Source organism: Triplophysa rosa, linkage group LG13, assembly GCF_024868665.1.
Source record: "Triplophysa rosa linkage group LG13, Trosa_1v2, whole genome shotgun sequence".
Lineage (NCBI taxonomy): Eukaryota > Metazoa > Chordata > Actinopteri > Cypriniformes > Nemacheilidae > Triplophysa > Triplophysa rosa.
In genome coordinates, this window is record NC_079902.1 from 17,854,732 (window position 1) to 17,880,110 (window position 25,379).

A 25,379-nucleotide genomic window follows, 5' to 3' on the forward strand; every position below is an offset into this window, starting at 1 on the left:
AAATGGAAAAGAGGCTTACATAGTATGATATTACATATTTTTCCTCTAATGAGGAGTAAAAAACAACTAGTTTCTCAGTCTCATCGCCTTCCTCCAGACTCCAGTCAAATCGCTTCTGACTCACACAATATCTACGTAATGAATGATCTATGTAAAACTGCCCGCTGAGACTAATAGAGGAGGGGGAGTGTGAACAGCTTCTGAGATGAAAAGTATTGAGCAAAGAGAGAACAAAAGGGGAAGGGATAAGATCGTTGTTTTGTGTAGTGTCCAAAACGTCACATATAGATTCCACATAAAGATTCCTTTTTATTGTAAAAAATATATATAAAAAGACATCAAAAGCAAAACTAGCATATAACACTGCTGAAGTACAAACATTTTCAAAGTACAAATGCAGAGAAACAAGAAAATCAGCAACAGGCATTAAAAGCACCACCTGACAAGCATCTCATAAATAGTATTTTAATTTGATTCTGTAATGTTTATTTTGGTCCATTATCTCAGTCACTTATAACAGTGTTTATCGTGCAAAACCACAAATGACCACATTATTGGAACATCTTGCACTGCATTAACTAAATACACTTGGTTGATAACATCCCTTGTTGAGTCACAATGGATCTAGTTTACTGCTACACAAGAAACAGGCACTGTTACTTGAAAGCACTGCACAGAAATACGGTAGAGTGATGTGTTGAAGGCATATGTGTGTCTTACTCTGTTAAGAAGTTAGAAAAGGTCAATTAATACTATAATATGTATAACACCGTGATTGTTTTGTACTTTGTGATAAAATAGCACTGGCCAACTCTGCTTACCCAGAGACAATCATCCTTAGAGACAATCCAGAGTGCTGACAAATTCATGAAAAACCTGAATGCCACATGATGAATACCAGATAAAACTGTTACAGGATACAAAAAAATTGTATCCTATTGCCATATTAAACAATAAACCTATAATAAACATATTAACAATAAACTCACTTGTAAGTTTGTGAACAGGTAAGAAAGTGCAATAAAAAGCTTTCTATCATGTTCGCTATACCGCCAGCAATGAATCGCTTGACCTATATGAGCAAATAGACAGAATTTTGTTAAAAAGATGAGAATATCCTTTGGGATGCAGCCTGTTCCTGATACAATAGATTCTCAAATTATGTAATCTGTTAGACTATTTATTATGCAATTCCCAAGCCACTAACGTTAGTCGTTAGGATAACAAGAGGCACAAGCAATGCAGATAAATTGCTTGAACTAATAAAAAAATTAGGCCTACCTTGGACCTTTTGCTGAAATCCACCGGCTGCATTGCCTATGCAGAAGACATCCTGCTCAAAGCTGATCTGATCATATTTTTCAATGTTGGCCAACAAAGTGCCATTTACAGGTTGGTACAAAGTGCTGCCATTGGGCTGCCAGCTCTCAGAGTAGTACACACCTCTTTGACCATCAATTAAGACAAAGCCACCTAAAATTTGTATTCAGGAAAGATTATTACATTCTAAAAGTTGTTTTAACAGGTTTTACAATTACATTTAAAAACAGCGTCAAGGACATTAGACTTAACAGTCTTGTGCTAACGTTACTTACGTTTCCTCAAACTCTCTTTGGAGGGAAAAGCGTTCAGACAATCTGCTCCGTTTACATTTACAGTAATCTCATTTCGTTTACGTTTACTAGGTACAGAAATGGGCGACGTCTCTAGAGATCCATTACCCCACTTCAGATGTACCTGGCAAGGGTTACTGGACAGTAATCCATTAGGGTCCATGATTTGATTAATTTTACCAGTGTGTAAACAGAGCTAACACTCTTTAAAGTTCTAGAAAACACCCAGAACCAGAGGATACTCGAGAAACATTAAAAAGCTGTACTTAAATGTTTTAGTAAACAGCTTAAATGGACAAAAATGTATATTTGCATATGTATGTGGCTTTTATTTGCTTCAGATACTCGCGCCAAGTGCTTTACACACACTCGAACCAAAAATCAAAACAGTACGCCGTGAGAAGGAGTGTGAATGATAATTTTGCCTGTTTACAAAAATAGCAAGTTGAATTATTTTCAAAGGTTCATGTGGTAAATGTTAGTAAAAATTGCTAAAAGTCTTATGAACATTACAAAATAAATAATCTGAAAGACACTGCTTACTTTTAGTTATGTATAAATGGTCAAAATACTCGATTTACAAGCAGGCACTTGTAAGTAAGGAAGTGGTCCTAGAAGCCGATCCTCTCTGACGTACTTCCCTTTTCACGTGCCTCTTTCGTTAAATGTGGCTTGCAGCGTTCATTTGAGTCACATATAGCATTTAATAACAGCTATACGATGTTAAAAATCGAGGGACTCGGTCCGAAGATGGACCCTGAGGAGATGAAGAAAAAAATGCGAGAGGATGTTATCACGTCTGTTCGCAACTTTTTGATATATGTTGTGCTCCTTCGAGTCAGTGAGTGTCCGGCTTATTGCATTGGTTATAGACAGCAGTGGTAACGTTATATTTGATCACGTCGCATCTCCATTTATTTGATCATATTATAACTTAAACGCTGTTAGTATCTCTTTTCCTGTGTGTCTTGATCTGAAGGCACAGAGCGAGATATTGATCGGTTTACAATCTCATCAATTTGCGGTAACGTTAGTCTCTATAATTAGAGGTCACCTTTGATGTACGCCTAAGAATGAACAATTATTATTCAACAATATATGGCATGGCCCACGGTTTGGTGTTCTATTGCTTAACATTAGATTCAGTCATAAAAAAATCAAATATTGGGAGTTTTAAATCTCACGTGTAGAGAAGCAGACAAAATTAAGTAAGGTTGGAATTGAAGTAAGTGTTGACTTTCTGTGTTTCAGCACCCTATGTTTTGAAGAAGCTGGACAGCATATGAAATATCACTAGTCTATGGACAGAAACATTCCCTGTACAGATGAACATGCGGTACCTGGATGTTGCTGCATAGAGCCACTTGCCACACCGGATGATATCTGAAGAGGCCTGATGAGATCTTGTCACCTGTCAACCATGATTATTTTATTTATTTTATTTTTTACTGGATGCAACTGAACGTATTTAGTTTTTCTCTTAGCCATTTACATATATGGAAAACAAGAGTTGTTAACCAGAGTGTAAGCAATAAATCTTTTATCACTTAAGCCCATTATATGTGTTGTCATCCTCAGTTACATTAAGATGGCAATGACATCTTGACAGGTAAACTTGTATACTTGCACTCAGATAGCAGAGATCAACATTTACCTTTGTAACACTGTAAAATGGAAGTATCACCCGTACCCATTTTAAAACCTAAATCTACAATTCTCTTGAAATGTATTGAGAGTGAAAGTTATTACATTTTGCTTTTCATATTAAATACATTTAATGACGTTCACATTGTATTCCTTTTGTTTTGTTTAAAAAATGCAGCTTAACCATCTGTTAAACAAAATGTGCTCATCCATGAGATGCCAAAATACCATCTTTCAATAAATCTGTTGTTACACACAGAATACTTTTTCCCATTAGTGTATTTAGCCATTCACATAATATAAAGAAAAGCAACTTGGCGTGTACAATGCAGTTTTGTCGCAACAGAGTAAATCATGATCATGTTTTGCTAGAAATTAAGTGAAAATTCCAGTATTTCCTGCCCTCGAAAATCTAATTTGTTAATACAATGTATCTTTCACTGATATTTTAACTTCAGATTTTGGATAAGGCACAATTCAGAACACTACAACTTAATCTCACTGGGCATTTCAGAACCCCTGAGGCCTGCCAGCAAGTTGTTTGCAGACAGTTCAGCCATCACACCACGTGTGGAGTAGGTGGCACTACCAATATGAGGAAGAACCACTGCAAAACAAAATGACATTGTAAATAACATTGTTGTGGCTGCTTTATCATTTTTAAGATACTGATTAAAAGTATTCACCACAGTTTTTAAGGGTCAGCAGTGGGTGGTCAGTGGGCAAGGGTTCGGGAGTTGTGACATCAAGGCCTGCTGCTGCAATCTGTCCACTCTCGAGGGCCTTAAACAAGTCCTCTTGATTCACAACTGCCCCTCTAGAAGAATATACAGAATACACCTTCTGTTCCATCCTTATATTGATTTATTTTCAAGCACAATGCTTTGCTTGAATAGTGTAATGTACCTGCTGGTGTTGATAAAGATTGCCGTTTTCTTCATCTTGCTGAAGAAGGTTTGGTCACAAAGGCCCTGAGTTTCAGGAGTCAAAGAGCAGGACACAACCACAAAATCACTCTCACTCACCAAAGTGTCTAATGGCACTGAGAAACAGAGAGCGGGGGGTTGGGGGAATTAGAGAACAGGTCCTGATCTTAAAATGAAATACCTCCATACACTTATGAATTCTTGAATTAAAGGATTATATCACATTTTAAAGAGACAACTTCATTCTCTCTCATTTCTTCTTTCTTACCATATTCTCCCTCAACCTCTTGGGCTTGAGGTTTGGGTTGTCTGCCTGTGTACAGCAACCTTTTAACTCCAAATGGTTTCAGTCGCCTTGCAATCGCCAGACCTACAAATCATCAAACAGTAATTCACTACTGTTTTAACCCCACAACAAGTGACGTTTTAATGAACTTGAGAGATGCTCACATTTTATAGACACTGTTTGCACAATAAATATCACTTCTGAATGAGTAAAACAACAGATGGTAAGACAGACGTAACAGAACAGATGATGCATACTGTGGGTGCTTAAAGTAGGTGGTTCATGTTAATGGTATGGCAGTGTGAAAAAATGTTGAATTATTTCCTGAAGGCATTGTACATGAGCATTACTGTACCTATACGTCCCAATCCAATCACCCCTACAGTGCTGCCAGACAGCCCATAGCCACATAACCACAGAGGCTTCCATGTGCTCCAGCCACCACTGTTAAGAGAAATAAATGAGCTTTTCTCACCTAAGAAAATATTTAAGTACTGACTTATTACACAATAAAACATTTTTGAGTTGCTTTGTTTGTAATTGTGACACTGGATCTGTTCAAATTCAAGCAGTGATGTATAGCTGGTGGTGCAGTAAAAAAGTGAACGACTTACTTTTTGACTTCCTCTACACCTTCGGGGAGACGTCGTGCAGTGGCCAAGAGCAAAGCTACGGTCAGCTCAGCAGTAGCATCTGTCAAAACGTCAGGAGTGTAACCTACTCTTATCCCTCTAGGACAAAGAAAGATGGAGAACCTCATTGCTCTGTGTATGAACATCCATATTGTGCTCAGCTCAACACAAGCCAGAAACAATTCAGAAAAATAAAAATAAACTTTTTTTCAATAAGTCACCTTTTCTTTATTTCATCTATGGCAAGATGGTCAAATCCCACCGAGAGAGTGCTGATCACTTTCAAGTTGGGTCCTGAGTAACACAATATTTGTCAATCGTATTTATATGATATAAACCTGCAGCACAAGCACATACGGCATTGGGAAGTGGGAACTGCAGGATGTTTACATATCTTAGTGTTTCATGACATCGCTTTAGTTCTGGGAGCCGTTTATTAACAAATAGCTTAGACAGAACCAGTGGTTTGTTTTACCAGCCGCATCCAGGACCTCAGTATCGATTTTGTCCGAGAGTAAACAGAGAAGCCCATGAGCACCTGCCACCCCCTTCAGCAGCTCTGCCCGGGGCACAGGCTCATCAGAGTCCCACACTGATAAATTACACCTGCAAACAATAGAGTTAGATGGGAAAAACTGTCTATAGGTCAACAATGTGTGTTTCATTTTAAGACTACAAACTCCAAAGACTATGTTATTTTTTATATAATACTGCCATTTAAAAGACTGCATTCTAAAGAGTAACTTATTGGCAGGAATGAATGAAATGACAAAAATCTGACACGTGACCAAAGGTCCTTGACAATCCACGTGCTGTCAGTGATGTCCCGTGCCCTCCGTAATTTTGACACAAATGCACAATTTCATACAGATTATCACAAGGATTTTACACATAACGTTACAGAATTTAGTCATATTTCATACAAGACCATGCAAAGTTTCGTACATGCCGGCGGCTTTCTGGAGTGTTTTCATGCCCTCTGGCGGAATACGTCTGGTGACGAACACTTTCAGCATCTGCTGCGCGCTCATCCTGAACGATGAATTGATGATTGAAACTCGTATAATTTACTCTAAAACAGATTGCTGAAGTTTACACTGACTTCCCTATCTCCAAAGGCCACAACTGTAGGAACTGGGAAATACGTGACAAGTCGCTAAACACTGTCGGTCGGCGGGCTTTAGCACCATCTTGTGGAGCGGATGGGCAGCGCAACTGCGGTTACTCTGACTAGAATAGAACATGTTCTTTAAATTACGAGAGGTACATTAAACGTGGTTTATTTGTACCCGTTTTGTTAAAGTTGTGTTTGTTTTACTGAAAGTGTACTCAATTCGTTTTCATTTGCATTCTATTCAGAATTGACATTCGAGTAACATCACATGTGTTCGTTTTACAATTTGTAAATTAAAATTTGTGTACTGCATTAATGTTTAACTTTAATTACTGCAGGTTATGAGGTTTTTGTTGACTTTAATCCATCGAGAGTGTGGTCAAAGTAAACGGTCAGATGGAGGTCTGATGGTTGCCATGACAGCGCTGCCTGACCTTCCGGTGACTTTAACCGGTAAAATAGGAAAAAGATAGACTCATATTTGCTAAACAATATTTCACTACATACGTTTGATAAAACATTTATGCTTTGTATTGATGTTTCATTCATCACTAGAGGCGCTAACGTTACTGTTTTACAGTGTCTGCTGCTGGCGCGTGGTGCAAGAAAGTGACAAAGTCTGCTCTGCAGGGTGAGTCAATGCTAATATAATTGCTGTGATTTGTGACGTGGTGTGGAATACACTGAATCATTTATTATTTTAAATTTACTATACACTGTTTTCGTTTATTTCAGATGTTATTGAAAGACTTGCTGTGCGTGTCCCACCTTGTGAATGCATACATCAAGAAGAACTCCAAACGTTCGCAGACAGTTTTGGGTGTTTGTTGTTCACTTATTCTTTTCATGTGAGTGCATCGGTTTCTCTTTAATTAATATCATTGAATGAATATCAATCTGTATTCGCAATTTGTGTATATTTTTGGCTGTTTTGTTTGTTTTTGTAAGGGAGGAATTAGCAGTGAAATGATGGAGGCTGACCAGACAAAGATTCAAATGTTTCTCCATAGACTCAGTGTGGTACATGCTCAGGTAAAAATTGTGTTTATGGCAATTTACACAACAACCAAGACTGTTTCTAATTGTAATAAATTTGATTAAATATTTAAGAAATGTTTTCATTAAAGTTCTGATATTTGTTGTAGTTCCGGGGAATGTATTAATATATGTTAAACAAATAATGTATGTCCCTTATTTAAATATATAAAATTATCTTATTCATCTGTTTCAGGTCAGAATGACGTTCGAGATTAGGACCGACTCCAAGAAAGACCAGCTAATTTTTAGGTTATTCAAAGAATTAAACGTTATTATAATTTAATGCAAGTGGTGCAATGATTAATATACTACTTACTAAAACTCACTTTTTTGTTTACAGTATTTTATTGTAAACAAAATCTGATTAAAAATGCAATTGTCCTTTTCTCTTCCATTATAGGGGAGAAACAGGAAGTAAAGTTTCAGTGATGGATCACAGCATTTCTTTGGACAGTGCTGCATTTGGACAGTCAGTTCATGCAATTTTTGTTAAATAGAGCAACTTATTGGAAAGCAGAATCAACAAACTTTGAATATATACTCATAAAGTCTGACAACCATTTACTTTTCTGTTTTATTTCCATCTGTAATTTTTTTATGAAGGAGCCCATTCTCTGTACAGTGTCTCCTATCCTGTCCCAAAGCCCACCCCGTATTAGGAGACACATTCAGTTGTGTTCTCACCACTGACGCAATCGGAGAAGGGTTGTGTGGGGAAATGAGGATGGCTACCATGGCAACACTTACACCTTGTATGGATCAGTATCCCAACTGGCCGACTCGCCTGTCGTGCATACAGATATCCTTTTCTCTATTAAAAAAAGAGGGGGTATTATTCATATTAGAGATACGTTGTCTTGAAATCATTTGTTCCTTAACATTTAGTATACATGCTAGTGTACAGTCCATGCGGCATGCCTCTAATACACCATAGACATATGACTTTCCTCCAGGACTTGGCTACATCACTGTCTTGGGCTGATCTTGCCATTTCTGAAGTATCCTGCATGGAAGCACAAACCATTGAGGGTAAATGACAGGGCCAAATGGAAAGAAATTGAGGATACTGAGAGCAAATTGCTGCAAAGCTGAAAGGGCACTTTGCTACAAATAACTTTAGACTAATAGGAATCATGACGTCCCACCAAACTGATGCTCCAGACAGTCATCCAGAAAATGTAATTGTTTAATTGTTGCTTTTCTCTAAACAGGCTCCTTGTGTTCCGAAATAAAGTTTTCTGTAGATTTCTGTCATCAGAATGAGGAATCGGGATGTAGCAGCTCTGTACACCAGAACTCTGAGCCAGAATGGAGCCATGCTGTAGAGCAGATTCTTACTCTATTCATTTTCACTCAATACACCGACGCTTTCCACTCCCAGGTTTCGGACTTCATAAGTAGGTCTCATGTACTTGTTTTATCACATAGTCATCTTAAGATTGGTCTTGATATTTGAGGTTCTGCTCTGAATGTTAAACATGTCAGTCAGTGAGGAGGCTTTAGAGAGTCATTTGGATTCAGTGCTTTGGTACAACGGGGATCAAGTTAGGGCAGATCTGCAGACTACACTTAGAAGCACACTGAAGGGTTTCCAGAAAAGACAAAATGTAAGATTTTACTTTATTGAATTTGATTATATTTAACAAAATGTGCTTTTGAACAACATAGGTCATTGTGAACCATACTCTACTTTGTCTGTGTACTTTAGGCCAGGCAGAGGTTGCAGTCCACCCTAACCACTGTCTTGAGCTCAGTGAGCAGTATAATTGCCAGTAGCAGCAATGCAAAGTTTCGAAAAACATGCTATGACAGCATGAGGGTATTATATATGACCATAGTTTAATCTAGTTGCCAAAATATATATCACACTTTAGATATCATTTAACCGTGTTTCTTCTGGTAAAACTCCACATTATAGGTCACGAACACTTGCGAGTTTCGTGTATCTCTACAACGATCTCTTCAAACTGTCATGGATGGCCGCTTTGCTCCCAGGCGCATGTGTACTAATGAAAAGGTCTTTTTTTTAATTCCTTCAGATTATTTAGTTAATGTGTTCTTATTGTTGCCTTTTCATAATGAGACCTTTTGATTTATTGTTTTCAAAAACAATTTTGCTCTCACAAGATGGCTGAAGCTGTTAGCTCTGAACAGAGTAGCATTGAAGAAGGTGAGTTTGAGCCTACTGGAAAAATCAGATGAGACCAATGAAAAAATCATGCTGGACTAGGTTGGTGTCTGCTGGTTGGTTTGATAGATTTTGAAGCTAAGCTCATTTTTGAAAGTCAAAATTAGTTATAAGCTAATTAGGGGGATCATGAATCATTCGTTGCATCAGTATCCCAGTCTTATTTTAAAAGAGATTGTGTTGATTCATCCTTTGTTTCAGATTTTGAAAACCCACCAGGCTTTTCTCCTAAGAGGAATGACGGTGACGTTGGATCATCATGCAGTATCCCTAAGAAGAGACGGTGCTCACAGTTCCCTGAAACTTCAGATACTTTCATGAATGTAATGAATTCAGACGTCTTTGAGGCATCAGACATTCAGAGACGCCCCCTGTCACCTATACAACTTCCTCAAAGTCAGCAAGCCAAAATGACCCAAGACATGCCCTCAGTTCCCTCCCTGACTAAGCTGACTAAACGGAAAAATAAACAGGCGAGGCTTTATTTATGCATCTTTTAATTAACATATTTATTGTGATGTTACATTGTCCAGTACAACTCAAAAGAAACTGTATAACCCAACCATTTTCTTATATGTCTTTGTTTTGTAGGTAGAGAAGCAGTGGCTTCAAGAGCTTGAAAACTTTTCTGAATGGGACTGAGATCTCAGACAGACTTTCTCTGGCTCTCTTTTGTTGTTCTTTTCATGTCATCTTTGAAAAGATTTGTTAGAAGTTGTAAATTCTTTCTCGTATATGTCTGTTTAGGATACAGTACTAAGTATGTTACATTTTTATTCAAAGTATATATATAAATACATATTTAATTTTATGCCACATGGAACAATAAAATGTATATGTTGGTGCATCATATAAAATAATGTAAAATATTGGATACATTGAAACAATTGTGATGTGTGAACAATTGCACATCCCTGAATCCGCAACTAAATTAATAACGCCTGAATAAAATGACTGCGTTTTTGTTTAAAACTAGCCTTAAATACCCCACATTAAATCTCAAACATAGTTTTTAAAACGAACATTGTTTTAGATCACACCTCTTGTCCTCCGGTGATGGACTCATCCACTGGACTGGTAGTCCGTTCTTCGAGACTGCACTGCAGCCGTGGTGGACAAAAACGCTCTCGCGTTCGCTTTTTCAAAACCTCGCGAGAATTCAGCCTGTCGTACTTTCAGTGTTTTCTCTTCGTTATGGGCAGCGTTGAGTTAACAGACAAATACACAATGGACTGAACTTTATAAAGGTAACAAATACCGGACGAAATGACTTTATTTCAACGTCTGTTTGTAACTCCGTAATATGTCTATAATTACTCAGCAGGTGTAGCATCTTGCTAAGTTGCAGCTATCACGCTAGGCTAATGAAAGGCACCGGCTCCAGTCAAACCCAGTGTGTGTGTGTGTGTGTGTGGCTAACAGAGCGACAGTCATCACTTAAGCTGATAGAAATGTAGACAGTCTCACGTTTAGACATCTGCTGCTTGGCTCAGCGACGAAGTGACGGGATATCTAGCCAGATATTGATCTCACCGAGTGGTAATTCTATGCTTATACTAGTCTTTAAAGTCGTTGTTTATGTAGTCAATGTTGTCCTTAGACTTTTAATGTAGGAATGTTTGGCAACCATGGCTTATTAGGTGGCTTTGGGATCATGTGTACTAGACATCCTAATGTGTTGTTAGTGCAGCAGCTGCCACTATTATTGTTGACAACATACATTTCACCCAGTGAAGTTCAGATTGCTCTGATTTTGTCATATAGATGTCTCAAAACGCATAGTTTATATATAAGAAGCTCATAAAAAAGCACACGGCTAGACATATTCTGATTGGGTGTCTGTTGTTTAGTATCACATAAAATAATGAAACTGCCAGCAGGATTCAGTGCGTGTCTCCTGGACTTGCCATCATAAGGATGTTCCCCTGCCTGGCCTATAGACCATGGCAAGTCCTCTGTCGGGTCTACCTGCAACAACGAGCCCCCCTGTCTCAAATACCCCCCAAAGTAGCAAAGCCGTGTTTTGGTAAGAGTGTCATGCATTGTGGAAATCTGTAGTTATTTATGAGTAAATACCATGTTTATTTGTGTTTGTGCCGAGGAATGACTTCTTAATGCATGACTTGTGCCATTCTGTAGGTTGGCAAAGTTGCGCAGGGGTCCACAAATTCTGGTTTAGCTTTCCAGACTCAAGAGTGACGTCTGTGACATGGACACAGGTGCAGTACTGTTCCACATCAAACAGTGGTAAAGACGGTTCTCCACCGAGCGTTAGTGGGACAAAACCTTCCGAGAAAGCACAAGCTGCCCAGCCCGCTGCAAAAACAACTGGTAATATCTTCAAGGATGGTAGCTTTCATATGCTTCACTGTTTGTTTGTTTGTTTGTTTGTTTACAAGGATTTTCAACTTTTATAGATTTTTTATCTTATATTTCGTTTGTGTCATTGTCCTTTCCAAGAAAAGTAAGAGAATAATGACATTTGCTTTAGCCGTTAATGGTTGTTTTTCTTTTCCCTGTTTTGCTTTTAGGATTGACAAAAGCTGAGACCATTCAGGTGAAAGGTATTAACCAGTTTTTTTACACACAAAGTCAGAATGTATATCGCTTTCGAGACTTTAGATATCGGTATCTGTTCCTTATATTTACAGTTCGGGCCGTCCTGAAAAAGAGGGAATATGGCACAAAGTACACCCAAAATAATTTCATCACTGCTGTGAGAGCTATGAACGAGTTCTGCCTCAAACTCAGGTATCATAAAATTCCGAATCGGTCCTTAGATCTTTTTTTTATGGTAACGATCACAAAATTCCACTATAACATCTATTCAATAAAATAGTCTACCATAAACTACATCTAAATCTGTGTCTTTCTGTGTACTCTTAAGTGATCTTGAGCAGCTTAGAAAGATCCGTCGGCGTAGTCCCCATGATGACACAGAAGCTTTTACCGTCTTTCTGCGATCAGACGTGGAGGCAAAGTATGTGCAACCATCTACCTATGTACCAGTAACAAAATACTAAGCATTAGTGATTATGTTTTGCTGTCTGTATCCAGAGCGCTGGATGTATGGGGCAGTCAAGAGGCGCTCGCTCGAGAGAGGAATCTTAGGAAAGAAGTGGAACGGGAGTATGAGGAAAGTATGTCTTTTTAGTGCTTAAACTGCATTTTGGTGTTTTTGTGATCTGCTGGCTAATAACCACTTGTCTCACTCCTCCTCGCTCATCAGACATATTTAGAAACCAGCAGCTGCTGAAGGAATACAAAGATTTCTGGGGAAACACAAAGGTAGGACGGTTTATTACGAAGATTTGCGATACCCAAAATAATTTGTAACTTTTTTTGGTCACTTACTATGTCCATCTAGACACACAAACACACCTTTTCGTCTTGCATTGACCCACTCACTCATCTAAGCCAGTTAAACTGATGCTGATCTGCATGTAAAGCCCTATTGTGAACCACTAACTAAGTAGAGGAAAGCTAATTTAAGCCTCATGATTCAAAATGCGAAATGTCTTCAGGGTTTGTCTCTTTCCTCTAGTATCCCTCTGGGTCTGCATGTTAACTTCACTGCTGCTGATTTCAAAGCAGAGATTATTTATACATCAAATATTTGTGCTTGTATCATTTATACTTTAACAGTAAATTGTGATGGGTTTTGACATTGTGTCTGTCTTCAATAGCCTCGATCGGGGAATAGGGCGACATTTCTACAAGGGCCAGGAAAAGTGGTGATGGTAGCTATATGCATGTAAGCCTTTAATAAAACTATTACACCACCATTAATACTCTGATCACGAAGTTGTAACTACTGTATGTGTAAAAGAGGAGTCTACCCCATTGTCCATGTATTAGATTAAAAAGATTGAGTTAAAAGGCATGTGCTCTCACATGAGGGACCACCTGTCTTGATCATCTGTTCATCATCAGTTCTTTGTTTGTCAGAAGAACTGGATCTCTACTTATTTTGATAAAAAATCTACTTGTTTTGCTTGTAGATTTTGATATGTTCCCATTGTCAATGTTTTCTTTTACAAACCCGATTCCAAAAAAGTTGGGACACTGTACAAATTGTGAATAAAAACAGAATGCAATGATGTGGAAGTTTCAAATTTCAATATTTTATTCAGAATACAACATATTTGATATGTCATCTGTTTAAACTGAGAAAATGTATCATTTTAAGGGAAAAACAAGTTGATTTTAAATTTCATGGCATCAACACATCTCAAAAAAGTTGGGACAAGGCCATGTTTACCACTGTGTGGCATCCCCTCTTCTTTTTATAACAGTCTGCAAACGTCTCCTCAGTCCCCAGACAAGTTGCTCAAGTTTAGGAATAGGAATGTTGTCCCATTCTTGTCTAATACAGGCTTCTAGTTGCTCGACTGTCTTAGGTCTTCTTTTGGCGCATCATAAAGAGGAAGATGCGACAATGTTTTCTATGGGTGAAAGATCTGGACTGCAGGCTGGCCATTTCAGTACCCGGATCCTTCTACGCAGCCGTGATGTTGTAATTGATGCAGTATGTGGTCTGGCATTGTCATGTTGGAAAATGCAAGGTCTTCCCTGAAAGAGACGACGTCTGGATGGGAGCATATGTTGTTCTAGAACTTGGATATACCTTTCAGCATTGATGGTGCCTTTCCAGATGTGTAAGCTGCCCATGCCACACGCACTCATGCAACCCCATACCATCAGAGATGCAGGCTTCTGAACTGAGCGCTGATAACAACTTGGGTTGTCCTTGTACTCTTTAGTCCGGATGACATGGCGTCCCAGTTTTCCAAAAAGAACTTCAAATTTTGATTCGTCTGACCACAGAACAGTTTTCCACTTTGCCACAGTCCATTTTAAATGAGCCTTGGCCCAGAGAAAACACCTGCGCTTCTGGATCATGTTTAGATATGGCTTCTCTTTTGACCTATAGAGTTTTAGCCGGCAACGGCGAATGGCACGGTGGATTGTGTTCACCGACAATGTTTTCTCGAAGTATTCCTGAGCCCATGTTGTGATTTCCATTACAGTAGCATTCCTGTATGTGATGCAGTGCCGTCTAAGGGCCCGAAGATCACGGGCATCCAGTATGGTTTTCCGGCCTTGACCCTTACGCACAGAGATTGTTCCAGATTCTCTGAATCTTTGGATGATATTATGCACTGTAGATGATGATAACTTCAAACTCTTTGCAATTTTTCTCTGAGAAACTCCTTTCTGATATTGCTCCACTATTTTTCGCCGCAGCATTGGGGGAATTGGTGATCCTCTGCCCATCTTGACTTCTGAGAGACACTGCCACTCTGAGAGGCTCTTTTTATACCCAATCATGTTGCCAATTGACCTAATAAGTTGCAAATTGGTCCTCCAGCTGTTCCTTATATGTACATTTAACTTTTCCGGCCTCTTATTGCTACCTGTCCCAACTTTTTTGGAATGTGTAGCTCTCATGAAATACAAAATGAGCCAATATTTGGCATGACATTTCAAAATGTCTGACTTTCAACATTTGATATGTTATCTATATTCTATTGTGAATAAAATATAAATTTATTAGATTCGTAAATTATTGCATTCCTTTTTTATTCACAATTTGTACAGTGTCCCAACTTTTTTGGAATCGGGTTTGTATATAAATCGCGATTGAATTGAATTTAAAAGTGTTTTGTTATCCTCATCACAAACATTGAATATTGATTTTGTGAAATATGCAGAAATGGACTGAATTTCTTCTTCAAGCTTTTGGCGTGGGTATACACAGGATCTGCCTGTATGTTTTCCGAAGCCATTCATTCGCTAGCTGATACCTGTAATCAGGTCAGGTTTACTTCCCTTTTATCACCTTTAAATTCCTTTTATAGTCAACTCGTATTTTAATTCATCAGTTGAACTCTCTCTCTTACAGGCTCTTCTTGCACTAGGCATCAGTCAGTCTGTCCGAAACCCAGATGCCAGCCACCCGTGAGTGTTTATCACCTGCGTGCAACTCATATACTGCGATTTCTCAGTGTACATGTACTCAATGGCCACTTCTCTGCCTACCACTTTCCTGTGGCTCAGTGGTTCGAGCATGGCGCTAGCAACGCCGAGGTCATGGTTGCGATCCCAGGGGATTGCACATAGTCAGAAACAAATGTATAATAATACAATGAAATGTAAGTCGCTCTGGATAAAAGCGTCTGCCAAATGCATAAATGTAAATGTAAAATGGACTGTCATCTTTTTTTAAAGGTACGGCTTCTCTAACATGCGTTACATCGCCTCCCTTATCAGTGGAGTGGGCATCTTCATGATGGGTGCTGGATTGTCCTGGTATCATGGCATCATGGGACTACTGCACCCTCAGCCAATAGAATCACTTCTGTGGGTTAGTAGCCTTAAGTTTGATTTTGCATATGAAGGGGACAAGTACTAGTCAGTGGAGTTATATCGCTAATGTATTTGTGTTGTAGGCATACTGTATCTTAGCAGGATCTCTGGTCTCCGAAGGAGGTGAGATGTGGTTTCCTCTTATGCGTTTTATGGGGAAATGGCTGTGTCGACATATAATCTTACAGTCTAATGTGTCACAATGCAATTATTTCTGCATTATTTTAATATGATTCTACTGTTGGTTTACCATGAAGCTACTCTGGTAGTGGCCATTAATGAGATCAAGAAGAGTGCAAAGAAACAAGACCTGTCCTTTTACGAATACGGTACGTACCTTTGGATAGCTTTGCCTGTTTATTTATTGTGATTAGCATTTTCACACTATTGAAAGATGAGAACGTGTTTGTGTGTGGCAGTGATGCAAAGTCGAGACCCCAGCACTAATGTGGTCCTGTTGGAGGATGCTGCAGCAGTGCTGGGGGTGGTGCTGGCTGCTGGATGTATGGGGCTCACCTCTCTTACAGGTATTTAACACAAACACCCATAGGCCCGATCAGTGTGATGAAACATCCTTACATGTTCAGTATAGATTGATTCTCAGTGGTGAAATAACCGTCTGGGTCTGAGCTTTATCCTCTTGTAAAGAGCTGTTGATGTTCTTTTAAGTTCTGTTTACCTCTCTGTCTGGACGCAGTTCTCTACGCTCACAAAGTCAATTTGGTTACTTTTTCTTGATTGTTTCTTTGCTGCAGTATCAATGCTCTCTTTCCTCCCTCCTCAGGTAACCCATTCTATGACAGTCTTGGTTCTCTGGGTGTGGGAACCCTGTTAGGGGCGGTGTCTGCGTTCCTTATCTACACTAACACAGAGGCTCTGCTGGGCCGCTCAATTCAGGCTGAACACATGCAGAAGCTCACAGAGTTTCTGGAAAGTGACCCTGCAGTCAGGTCAGTCGCTTCTGTCCTTGCTTGTCTCCTTGTTTCCATAGTATGCATAATAAGATCAGTACAGTAATAAGGAAACAAAATCTAATCTTTTCTCAAAGGCTTCAATAAGTGTTGCTTGAATATTTAGTGCTGCTTGCGAAGTATGAAGTGTTTCTATTATTGCTCAGATTTTAAATTAGATTTGATGTCCTCACTTTAGATATTTTTGTCCCCAGGGCAATTCATGATGTCAAAGCCACAGATATGGGGCTGAGCAAAGTGCGCTTTAAAGCGGAGGTGGACTTTGATGGGCGGGTGGTGACGCGCTCATACCTGGAGAAACAAGACATTGAACAGATGCTTAACGTATGTGAACTGGTCAAGAGCATCTCGCATGACTTTACCGTGTGCATGTTTGTTTTAATCTTATTCTACAAATGCATGGTGTTGGTTATTTTAAAAAGGTAAATGTAATCTGTTGGTATTCTAAAGACTTCAAAATAAGCACCTTTCTTAAGCTGTAATCATCATATGGATGTATTTGGCCTGTAGGAAATTCAGCAGGTGAAGACACCAGAAGAGCTGGAGAACTTTATGCTGAAACACGGAGAGAACATTATCGACACATTAGGAGCAGAGGTGGACCGCCTGGAGAAAGAACTGAAGGTATCACTTCTTTAGTAAAATTAGGCCACCATGACATCACACATATGCATAATGTAAGCTTTCTGTTTACTCTCTATGCTGTCAGAACAAACACTTAGGAGACACCACACACGACCACCTCTTTCGTGGAAATTTTGATACTCAATGAGCTGTAAAATATATGGGGTGTATATATATAAGTGGTGGCAGGAGAGTTGGATTACTGGAATTTATTTGTCATTTCTAATTTTAAAGAGTACATAACTAGGGATTTTTAAGGTCCTACTTTGGTTTATGGAGTGTCCAACAACAAGTTTATGTACATAGAAGGTGTAAAAACACTATTATTTCGTTATAATAGGCAGTTATTCTTACCTTACTTCATGACTGACTCTCAAATGATTCGTTCCGCAATTCATCTGTCTAGTCCCCTCCTTTCCGCTAGCCTAGTCTGATGTGATTGGTCAGATGGTCTAGTCTGCTGTGATTGGTCTACCGCGAATGAGGCTCACGAGCTACAGTGTTTGGGGTAGAAGAGGGGGCAGTCATAGCAAAACGTAGGCGGCGACTATATGTAGTGACGTACATCCGCGGCAGTTCGCGAATCTGACTAGGGACGACTCGTTTGCGTGATTCAGAGTTGACTCCCTTTTTTCCAAGCTAATAACTTTGTTATTCAATCACCTTCGGATTTACAACTTGGCAGACTGCTTACTTTCAAACACGGCAACATTACACACTGCATGAAATGTCATTTTCATGATCTCATGTTATGTACTCTTTAATAAAAAGACAATAAAATGTAAAAAATAAATAAAACTGCACTTTATTTTCCACAGCAACGTAATCCTGAGGTGCGGCATGTGGATCTGGAGATTTTATAGTGTTATAAAACATGGCACAACGATGAGGAGCAAGAGGAAGAAGAAGAAATCAAACCTCAATTGACCTCAAACTTCGATTATTCTCTTCAACCAGCCAATCAGCTGAAGTCTTATATTACCCAAGCACTAACCTGTACATGGTTTCATTAGTTAGGTAAGATAGAAGAACCACAGAAAAAGACTCCAATTGCATAGAGACATGGGCGATAATGACTTATGCTTCTGTGATGTTTGTATCATCAGAGCATTGAAATCATGTCCATGAATTCAAAAGGACCAGAATCTTTTTAGCGTTTTACTTTTGGCCTACCGAGAAGCATAAACTTGTAATTCACTATCCGTTTTTTTTGTCTGCTAAGCCAATAGTGCACTTGAAAGGTAATCATTTGAGGCAATGGCTTTACATCTCAAATATATTTAGAAATTAAACAACATTTCCCCATATTACTTTATTGGCTACACAGAGACAATGGTGAGTTTAAGTGATGCCACTACTAATAAATGAAGTGAACAGATTTCTCAGTAAGTTGCGATAAGTAGCTGTGAGCAGCATTCTGTATTGCAATTGGTATGTTTATAAGTTTTAACAGGTATGTGTGTTAAATACTCCTCAACACAAAAAAGTACAAACTGTTTTTAACAAGATTTTTCTGATTTAACAGATCTAGTCAAATTGATCTTTTTGGCCCATCTCAGATGTATCAAACCACAATTCCTTTTTAAATCTTGATGTCCTATCTGCTGACAGTACTGCTTTGAAGAGAAATGAACACAGATCTGTGTTCCTGATGCCCCCTAAACACATCTTGGAGTGCTATTGTTAATGTGGCAACCTAGTTTGTGAACACTACTCCAGGTTTCGTTCTATTGTAAATAATTTCTGATTGTTAAAATGCCTGTGAAATTTGGTGATCAAAAAAAATGTAGTTAAATTATTCATATCCATGTTCAGGGTCATTTGTTCAAACAGTACGTTTAGACGGTAGTCGTTATAGATACTGTATGTTCTCATTTGTGCTTGAAAACATTGTCATTTTTGCTCAGTCGCTCAGTTCCTTTTAGGAAACGACTGATATTTCATACATATAATGAAGGTGGATGAACATATGCAAGGTTAGTTGAAGGTTGACATTCAGGTTTGTTTTGGGGAAGGCTTTGAGAGTAAATATATATTTATATTGAATATGATTTGATGGTTTCAGATTGCTATTTGGTTCAATATTTTACTAAGATATAATACTAAAGCAAATTGAGTATTAAATTGCAATTTATTTATTAAACCTCTGAATATGTGTTTGACCGTGATATTTTAATCATTTTTTGAAAATTCCATGAGTTCGTATGGGAGGCTCTCATATTCAACCCCTTTGTAAAAAAAAACATCAACGCCATTGGTCTGCAGACTAATCTATCACCCTGACTTTTATTTTGATTGGCCCAGATTGTCCTCCGTAAAACATTCCATAAAACTCAAACCTACATTTGAAATTCGTCGTTTCCTCACATTAATGTTACCATACTGTGATCAGTACAGTCAATCGCGCTTAACGGATATTGAATCAAATGTTAAATGCTCAATGACAAGCGTGATTTCAGTATGTAGTGTACAGAATGCATGCGAATGCACGGACATACACCGTCTCTGACTCAAATTGCGGCGAGCTGCCTAAGAAGTCTGCATTATTGAGGCGTCGTAGGCACGCGCGCAACGTGTGATTCGCCCTAGGATGCTCGTTAATATGATGTCTATGTAGCGCGCGCTTGTGTTTTGAGTCACATCCGCAGAAGGACACGGGAAACGTGTGGCGCATCTGTGATGTTGATCATGAAGAAGGACGAGAGACACCGCGCTTGAGCTCAGCATCGGATTTCTTCTCTCTTAAGGGCACGCTATCGCGTTTGATGGTACACATCATACTGTCTTTTCTTTTATTAGCCTACAACGAATATTTACTCGGCATATTGCAGGAAAATGGACATTATCGTTGAGATGCATATATCACAATAAATCAAAGCTTTGCGGGTCCCTGAAATCCGTCGGTTTTGCACATCGTGCGCGTTTTTCATTTGCTTATAAAATCGCAGAAGCATGTGGAATTTGGCTGTGTGCAAAATGTGAAGAATAATACAAGATGTTGATTTTCATTTTTTTATAGCGTAGGGATATTGTCTTGTTCTTTGTATTTAACTGTAATGCATGTCTGATGTTTGAATGCGCGCACGATCCAGTTGTTTGTTTATCGATTGTAGATACTCGATATTCGTGTGAATTTTCCTATTGTTATGAATGTTTTCCATGTCAAACAAACCAATAGGGGGCGCTTTTGGCCATATCTTGATGACCATGTCCTCTGCCTTTTATTAATTCATTTGCTTGTTGTATTAATTATCATTTTATTCTACCTTACCTCGTGGTTCTGTAAATCTTGTATTTTTACCTTAATGTGCGCTGGCACATTAGATGCCTACCTAGACATTATTCATAAGCTAGCGTGATGCTCTGTCTAGGTATCTAGGTAGGCAGTTTACTAGGCTGGTGATTTTTTAACCTCTGTACCATTCGCAGAATAGGAGACAGTACAGTGATTTACTCTGTGCTTTGAGCCTCTTTACAATGCTGCCTTGTAGACTCCAATTCAAGCAGCATTGTACAGGGCTATGACAGCACAGAGACGCTCATCCAGACCTGCCCTGCTGTTTATTTGTAAAGGATTTCTGCCAACCTCATTTATATGCACTTATTGTAAATGTTATTTGTATCATTGTTTAATGAACCCTTAAATAAGATCAGAGTGAAATAATGGATAAATTGCAGATCACAGACATTAGGTCACGCCGGGCAATTTGATTCCTGCATACATTTGAATAATTAAATGTAAACCTAACTGGCTGACAAATGAGGAAACGCTTCGCTTGTTGAGGACTTATCTTGTGATCTGTTTTTGTATGGTCAGTCGATTAACTGTTAAGCTTTCCTGTGATGAGACAGGACCAACTGTCTTGATGTTTAACAGGTTATTGCCTCATGCTGGGATCATAGGGTTTGGAAAGATGATATCCCGCCCTGACAGTTGTTCTGTAATTTTCTTAATTACTATATTTATTTACAGTGACAGACAGAGTCCATACTGTCAGGATGAATAACGTTGCCAGGTATTTTATCTGTTGGCATATGACAAAATTGCTGTAAACAATAAGCATCATCAAATTACAGATGTGTGTACACATAGTTACATTTTCTAAAAAAAATGTTTATTAACAAATAACATGGGGTTTTTGCATCTCTATGTAGTTCTTAACATGGCTTATAGGGTTAGAGATGGTGAAGGGGTGGCAGGCACTTGAAAAGGACCTTAGTGAGAACAGCTGGAGCAGGGCTGAAGACCGTTCTCATTGCATGCTGTGCACTTCAGCGCTTTGAAGGAGTCAGTGAAGCAGTTGCGAAACACAGACATTTTGCTACCATGGCACATAGGGCACGGGACGAAAGCGAATCCCCCACATGCCTGGCACGTGTTGGGGTGCTGTACCCTCTAAAGTGGAAAACAGAAAGAGAGAAACATTTGAGGACAAAAATTGGACATCAAACCAACTTGGTTTTGAACTAGACTATTTTTTAGGTTTATTTTTAATTTTATGTAGGGAAACTATTGGTTTATGTTAGTGAAAAGCATTAACACAGTTTACCTCAATTTTGGTGAGGAGATCTTGAAGCTCTCCTAATTCATTCATTTCAAGTATTTTCTCGGCACCCTAAATGTGCAAAACAAGATATATTAAAAGAAGATTAGATTTTATGAGCTTTGCATGATACATAAAACACAGTAGATCTCAAATAATAACAGAAATACACTCTTAAATATAAAGGTGCACATCACGATGCCACAGAAAAGAGCATTTTTTGGCTGAGTGGTTCTGTAAAGAACCTTGACCATCCAAAGAACGTTTCTGTTTCGCAATAGGTTCTTTGTTGTGGACAAAAGTTCTTCAGGTTATGAAAAAGTAGGAAAGAAATGGCTCTTTTAAGAAGCGAATGTACTTTTGCGGAACCAAAATGGTTCTCTATGGCATTCTATCAATGTTAAAGACTGTAGCGCTTATGGTATTATGTTAAATCATCAATGTATTTTCTCTATAAATTATAAATATAACATGCACATTTGTGTGAATATGAAAGCAAAAGTGAAGAATTTATGTACAGACTGACCCCCAGGTAGTGTCCACCAATAAAGACCACAGGAAGTGAGGGAGGTTCACCCACTCGCTTGCAACGCATCTCGAGTTCCTTCCCATATTCACTGTCCAAAGCGATGTTCTTCTCTATGAACCTCACACTGTGGTTCTGAAAGATCTTCCGGACAAGCTCACATCGCTCAAATGTAGTCCTGACCACTCGAAAACTGGTGGTATAGATTACAATTCGCCCAAACTCTAGTGTCAGTTCTGGCTGAGAGGGCCAAAGAAAACGTGAAATCTGGTATTAGAAAACAAAAACTCTTTTTCAAAGTTAATCATGACACATGTCACTTGCTACCACAGTAAGTTGATCTAATATTAATCTATCGTCTTCAATTAATTTCTTTTTAATACATTTTTTGCAACATTACATTATAAATAAAAAGAATATATCAGTTAAACATCTTCTGTAATGAAATGATGTAATAACAACAATAATTCACTAAATGAAAGGTCAAATGTATATGAGAATCAGTGTTTAAATCCGTTCTAAGTTTGTGTTTGAAAATGTTTGCAGCAGGTTCTGCAGGTAAGATGAGGCTGCAGTGAAAAAAACGTGTATTGATTTTGTGAGTCACTGTGGTTGAGATTGACCTCCGGCATCCTCTCGCTCTCAGCAGAGCAGATCCCATGAAGTGTGAAGGTGTTTCTTCTTTTCTTCGAACAGAAATAGACTCTTCACACATTTTAAAGTGAGATATGGGGATGTAGCTATCTGATGTAAATGTAACTTGCATATTGGGATCCAAGACTAGTGACCACAAACGTTTCTATTTTTTATAATTTGTGTCGAATTTTCGAATTACAGAGCAAACCCGGTCTTCTGTAAGCATACCGATACAACAACAGAGGACTCACAACAGTGAGATGCCAAAAAACTCTTCAACAGTATTAAAAAATTTAGTATCAAATTATTAGCATGTGCATCAAATCAGTGGTCAGTCATCTTTATCTATGTTAATACATTTTCTGCAAATAGGAGTCCTTAAAATTGTTAAATGTGCTCATTATTTCTAGATATACGCTAGCCATACATTGTTGTTATTTGAATAATGACCTTGCAACTTCTAATCCCTATTCACCCTCTTTTAAAAAGGGAATTCAATTATATTTGTTCAAAAGCCATTAGCCACTTTTAATTTTTTCAGACGTAAAAGCGAAGGTCTTGAAAATACATTAAGATGATTAACTTTGCCAGAACACTTAAAGAAATGCATCATTAATCTTTAATTGTACAGTGATCTTGCTCACTGGGACATCTCGTTTGTCTGGCCAAAGCCTTGGAGAAGAGAACAGACTCTGTACCAATAGCAACTGAGGAAAAAGACTGACCCTTTTAAGGACAATGGTATAAACAGTACTTTGAAGCATTTGGGCCATTGAAATGAAAAAGAAAAAACAATATGTCAGCTTTTGTTTTGGCATAGCTCATAGACGGCCAATAATAAAGAAACATTATGATTTGTTTTTATAAATATGGAATAAAAAAGACCTCACTTCAATCTTTCATTACACTCAGCACTATTTATTATGTATTGACATACTGTATTGGCTTTAAATAAACTGTAAACTGATCTTTAAATAATTTCCTTCAATTACTTACCCCACTGTTTGTAGCCAAGTTTTCAAAGAGTATTTGGCCAGCACTGACTTTATGCTTCACTCCTCGGACTGTTCCGTTTTTACTGAGGATATTCACACGTTTGGTGCTCAACACGTTATCCTTGTCTCTCCCCCCTGCAAACTTCAGCAAATCATCAGGTTCACTTCCACTGTCATCCAGCTCCGAGCCCAAAAATCCACACAGGTGGCCGTTGACCTCCCCGCTGGTGGATGGGGTGCTGGCCCGCTCTGCTTCAGAGCTGCTGGTGCAGTCTGAATCCAGTGAATCTGACGGCCCGTCATCTTTAAACATCTCTTTCAAAACACGCCCGCTGTTTCCTGAGGCCACCCGGAATCTCACCCTCTTCTGCCTCTTTCCATCCCCCGTTGTCAACACAGCCTCCTCCATTGTACCGACTTACATGGTCAAAACAAAAGGTGTTTTTTAATCCTAAGGTTTCATTGGTGGTGAGAATGATTATCTCCAATACAACTACATGATTTCCCCCGGAGCCGAGGCACATCGAGTACCACAGAAAGAGTTTGATCTGTGAGTTACCGTCAGCTTCACCACCAGTGTTCCTGTACTTGTTAATAATGCATGTGGTTTTGCCATGGTTACTGAGAAAACCAACCACGAAGAAACTGATAGTGTCATTAATAATTTATCAGGCCATAGATTTTTCTTTCTTTTTTCTTTGAACAACACATGGATAACAAATTATTTTCTTTATTGAAAAAACTTTGCACTTTCTCTTTAGTGTGAAACAAAAAAGGGTGTCCTTTGAAAGCTAAATTAACATATATTATGCACATACATTGATTTGTTGACCAGCTAGAAGTTCTTGTAAATCTTTTATGACTGCTTGTCAACAAGATTTTTATTTAATAGGAACTATGAGACCATACGGGCTTAGGGCTAATGGTATAAGGGCTTTTAAATGCACTGCAGTTTCATGCCACTTAAAAGATTGCACTAGGTGTGCCTGTATCAGTACACCTGCTGTGCTTGAGCAGAAGATGAAACAGAGCTCAAGTCTCATTGGCGGGTATTTCTCTTCATTCGCCCTGCAGTGGGAGTGCAGGTAGCATTGGAGTTGCTCCAGCACAGTAGATTAGAAGTGGACCATGTTTTGAACGGCAAGTATTTGATACTCACACCTTGTTTTCATCACTCACAGGTAATAAAAAAACGCTCTGGAAATATGACACGTTAAACAAGCCATTTAGATACAATACAGTCAGTTTGTACAAAAGAAAATGCCTCCAGTGT

General features: G+C 38.6%; 5 protein-coding genes across 8 annotated transcripts; 2 read left to right on the forward strand and 3 right to left on the reverse strand.

Annotated features, from left to right (window-relative positions):
* Nucleotides 1-213: 213 nt before the first annotated feature.
* si:dkey-109l4.3 (uncharacterized protein LOC559137 homolog) lies at nucleotides 214-2,016 on the reverse strand. The gene is made up of 4 exons (XM_057349875.1): nucleotides 1,596-2,016; nucleotides 1,282-1,473; nucleotides 990-1,072; nucleotides 214-876 (listed from the first exon to the last, which is right to left on the reverse strand). The coding sequence occupies exons 1-4, from the start codon at nucleotides 1,774-1,776 to the stop codon at nucleotides 838-840; spliced, it is 495 nt and encodes a 164-aa protein (XP_057205858.1). The 5' UTR covers nucleotides 1,777-2,016; the 3' UTR covers nucleotides 214-837.
* Nucleotides 2,017-2,898: 882 nt separating this feature from the next.
* grhpra (glyoxylate reductase/hydroxypyruvate reductase a) lies at nucleotides 2,899-6,273 on the reverse strand. Its single transcript, XM_057349491.1, has 9 exons — nucleotides 6,047-6,273; nucleotides 5,577-5,707; nucleotides 5,323-5,395; nucleotides 5,084-5,200; nucleotides 4,825-4,913; nucleotides 4,452-4,553; nucleotides 4,164-4,299; nucleotides 3,944-4,074; nucleotides 2,899-3,864 (listed from the first exon to the last, which is right to left on the reverse strand). Exons 1-9 carry the CDS (start codon nucleotides 6,130-6,132, stop codon nucleotides 3,743-3,745), a joined length of 987 nt encoding a protein of 328 aa, XP_057205474.1. The 5' UTR covers nucleotides 6,133-6,273; the 3' UTR covers nucleotides 2,899-3,742.
* Nucleotides 6,274-6,563: 290 nt separating this feature from the next.
* zgc:195212 (DUF4554 domain-containing protein) lies at nucleotides 6,564-10,372 on the forward strand. Its single transcript, XM_057349110.1, has 14 exons — nucleotides 6,564-6,668; nucleotides 6,796-6,846; nucleotides 6,951-7,063; nucleotides 7,164-7,247; nucleotides 7,447-7,502; nucleotides 7,654-7,722; nucleotides 7,857-8,052; nucleotides 8,144-8,282; nucleotides 8,465-8,654; nucleotides 8,743-8,860; nucleotides 8,962-9,072; nucleotides 9,172-9,300; nucleotides 9,564-9,914; nucleotides 10,033-10,372. Exons 1-14 carry the CDS (start codon nucleotides 6,623-6,625, stop codon nucleotides 10,081-10,083), a joined length of 1,704 nt encoding a protein of 567 aa, XP_057205093.1. The 5' UTR covers nucleotides 6,564-6,622; the 3' UTR covers nucleotides 10,084-10,372.
* A 175-nt stretch (nucleotides 10,373-10,547) lies between these two features.
* On the forward strand, nucleotides 10,548-19,561 carry slc30a9 (solute carrier family 30 member 9). Of its 4 annotated transcripts, XM_057350104.1 has the most exons (20): nucleotides 10,548-10,688; nucleotides 10,864-10,980; nucleotides 11,319-11,467; nucleotides 11,581-11,772; nucleotides 11,973-12,005; nucleotides 12,093-12,192; nucleotides 12,329-12,421; nucleotides 12,499-12,581; nucleotides 12,671-12,729; nucleotides 13,128-13,195; nucleotides 15,156-15,258; nucleotides 15,347-15,402; nucleotides 15,673-15,808; nucleotides 15,894-15,933; nucleotides 16,068-16,139; nucleotides 16,230-16,337; nucleotides 16,595-16,760; nucleotides 16,976-17,105; nucleotides 17,292-17,405; nucleotides 18,224-19,561. In XM_057350104.1, the coding sequence occupies exons 3-20, from the start codon at nucleotides 11,359-11,361 to the stop codon at nucleotides 18,266-18,268; spliced, it is 1,707 nt and encodes a 568-aa protein (XP_057206087.1). In that variant the 5' UTR covers nucleotides 10,548-10,688; nucleotides 10,864-10,980; nucleotides 11,319-11,358; the 3' UTR covers nucleotides 18,269-19,561. The 4 variants fall into 4 exon arrangements, with proteins under 4 accessions (XP_057206087.1, XP_057206088.1, XP_057206084.1 ...); XM_057350105.1 differs by lacking the exon at nucleotides 10,864-10,980 and having other exon boundaries at nucleotides 11,292-11,467; XM_057350101.1 differs by lacking the exon at nucleotides 10,864-10,980.
* A 1,325-nt stretch (nucleotides 19,562-20,886) lies between these two features.
* On the reverse strand, nucleotides 20,887-24,628 carry grxcr1a (glutaredoxin and cysteine rich domain containing 1 a). The gene is made up of 4 exons (XM_057349640.1): nucleotides 24,108-24,628; nucleotides 22,476-22,715; nucleotides 21,956-22,021; nucleotides 20,887-21,801 (listed from the first exon to the last, which is right to left on the reverse strand). The coding sequence occupies exons 1-4, from the start codon at nucleotides 24,513-24,515 to the stop codon at nucleotides 21,622-21,624; spliced, it is 894 nt and encodes a 297-aa protein (XP_057205623.1). The 5' UTR covers nucleotides 24,516-24,628; the 3' UTR covers nucleotides 20,887-21,621.
* Between the last annotated feature and the right edge of the window lie 751 nt (nucleotides 24,629-25,379).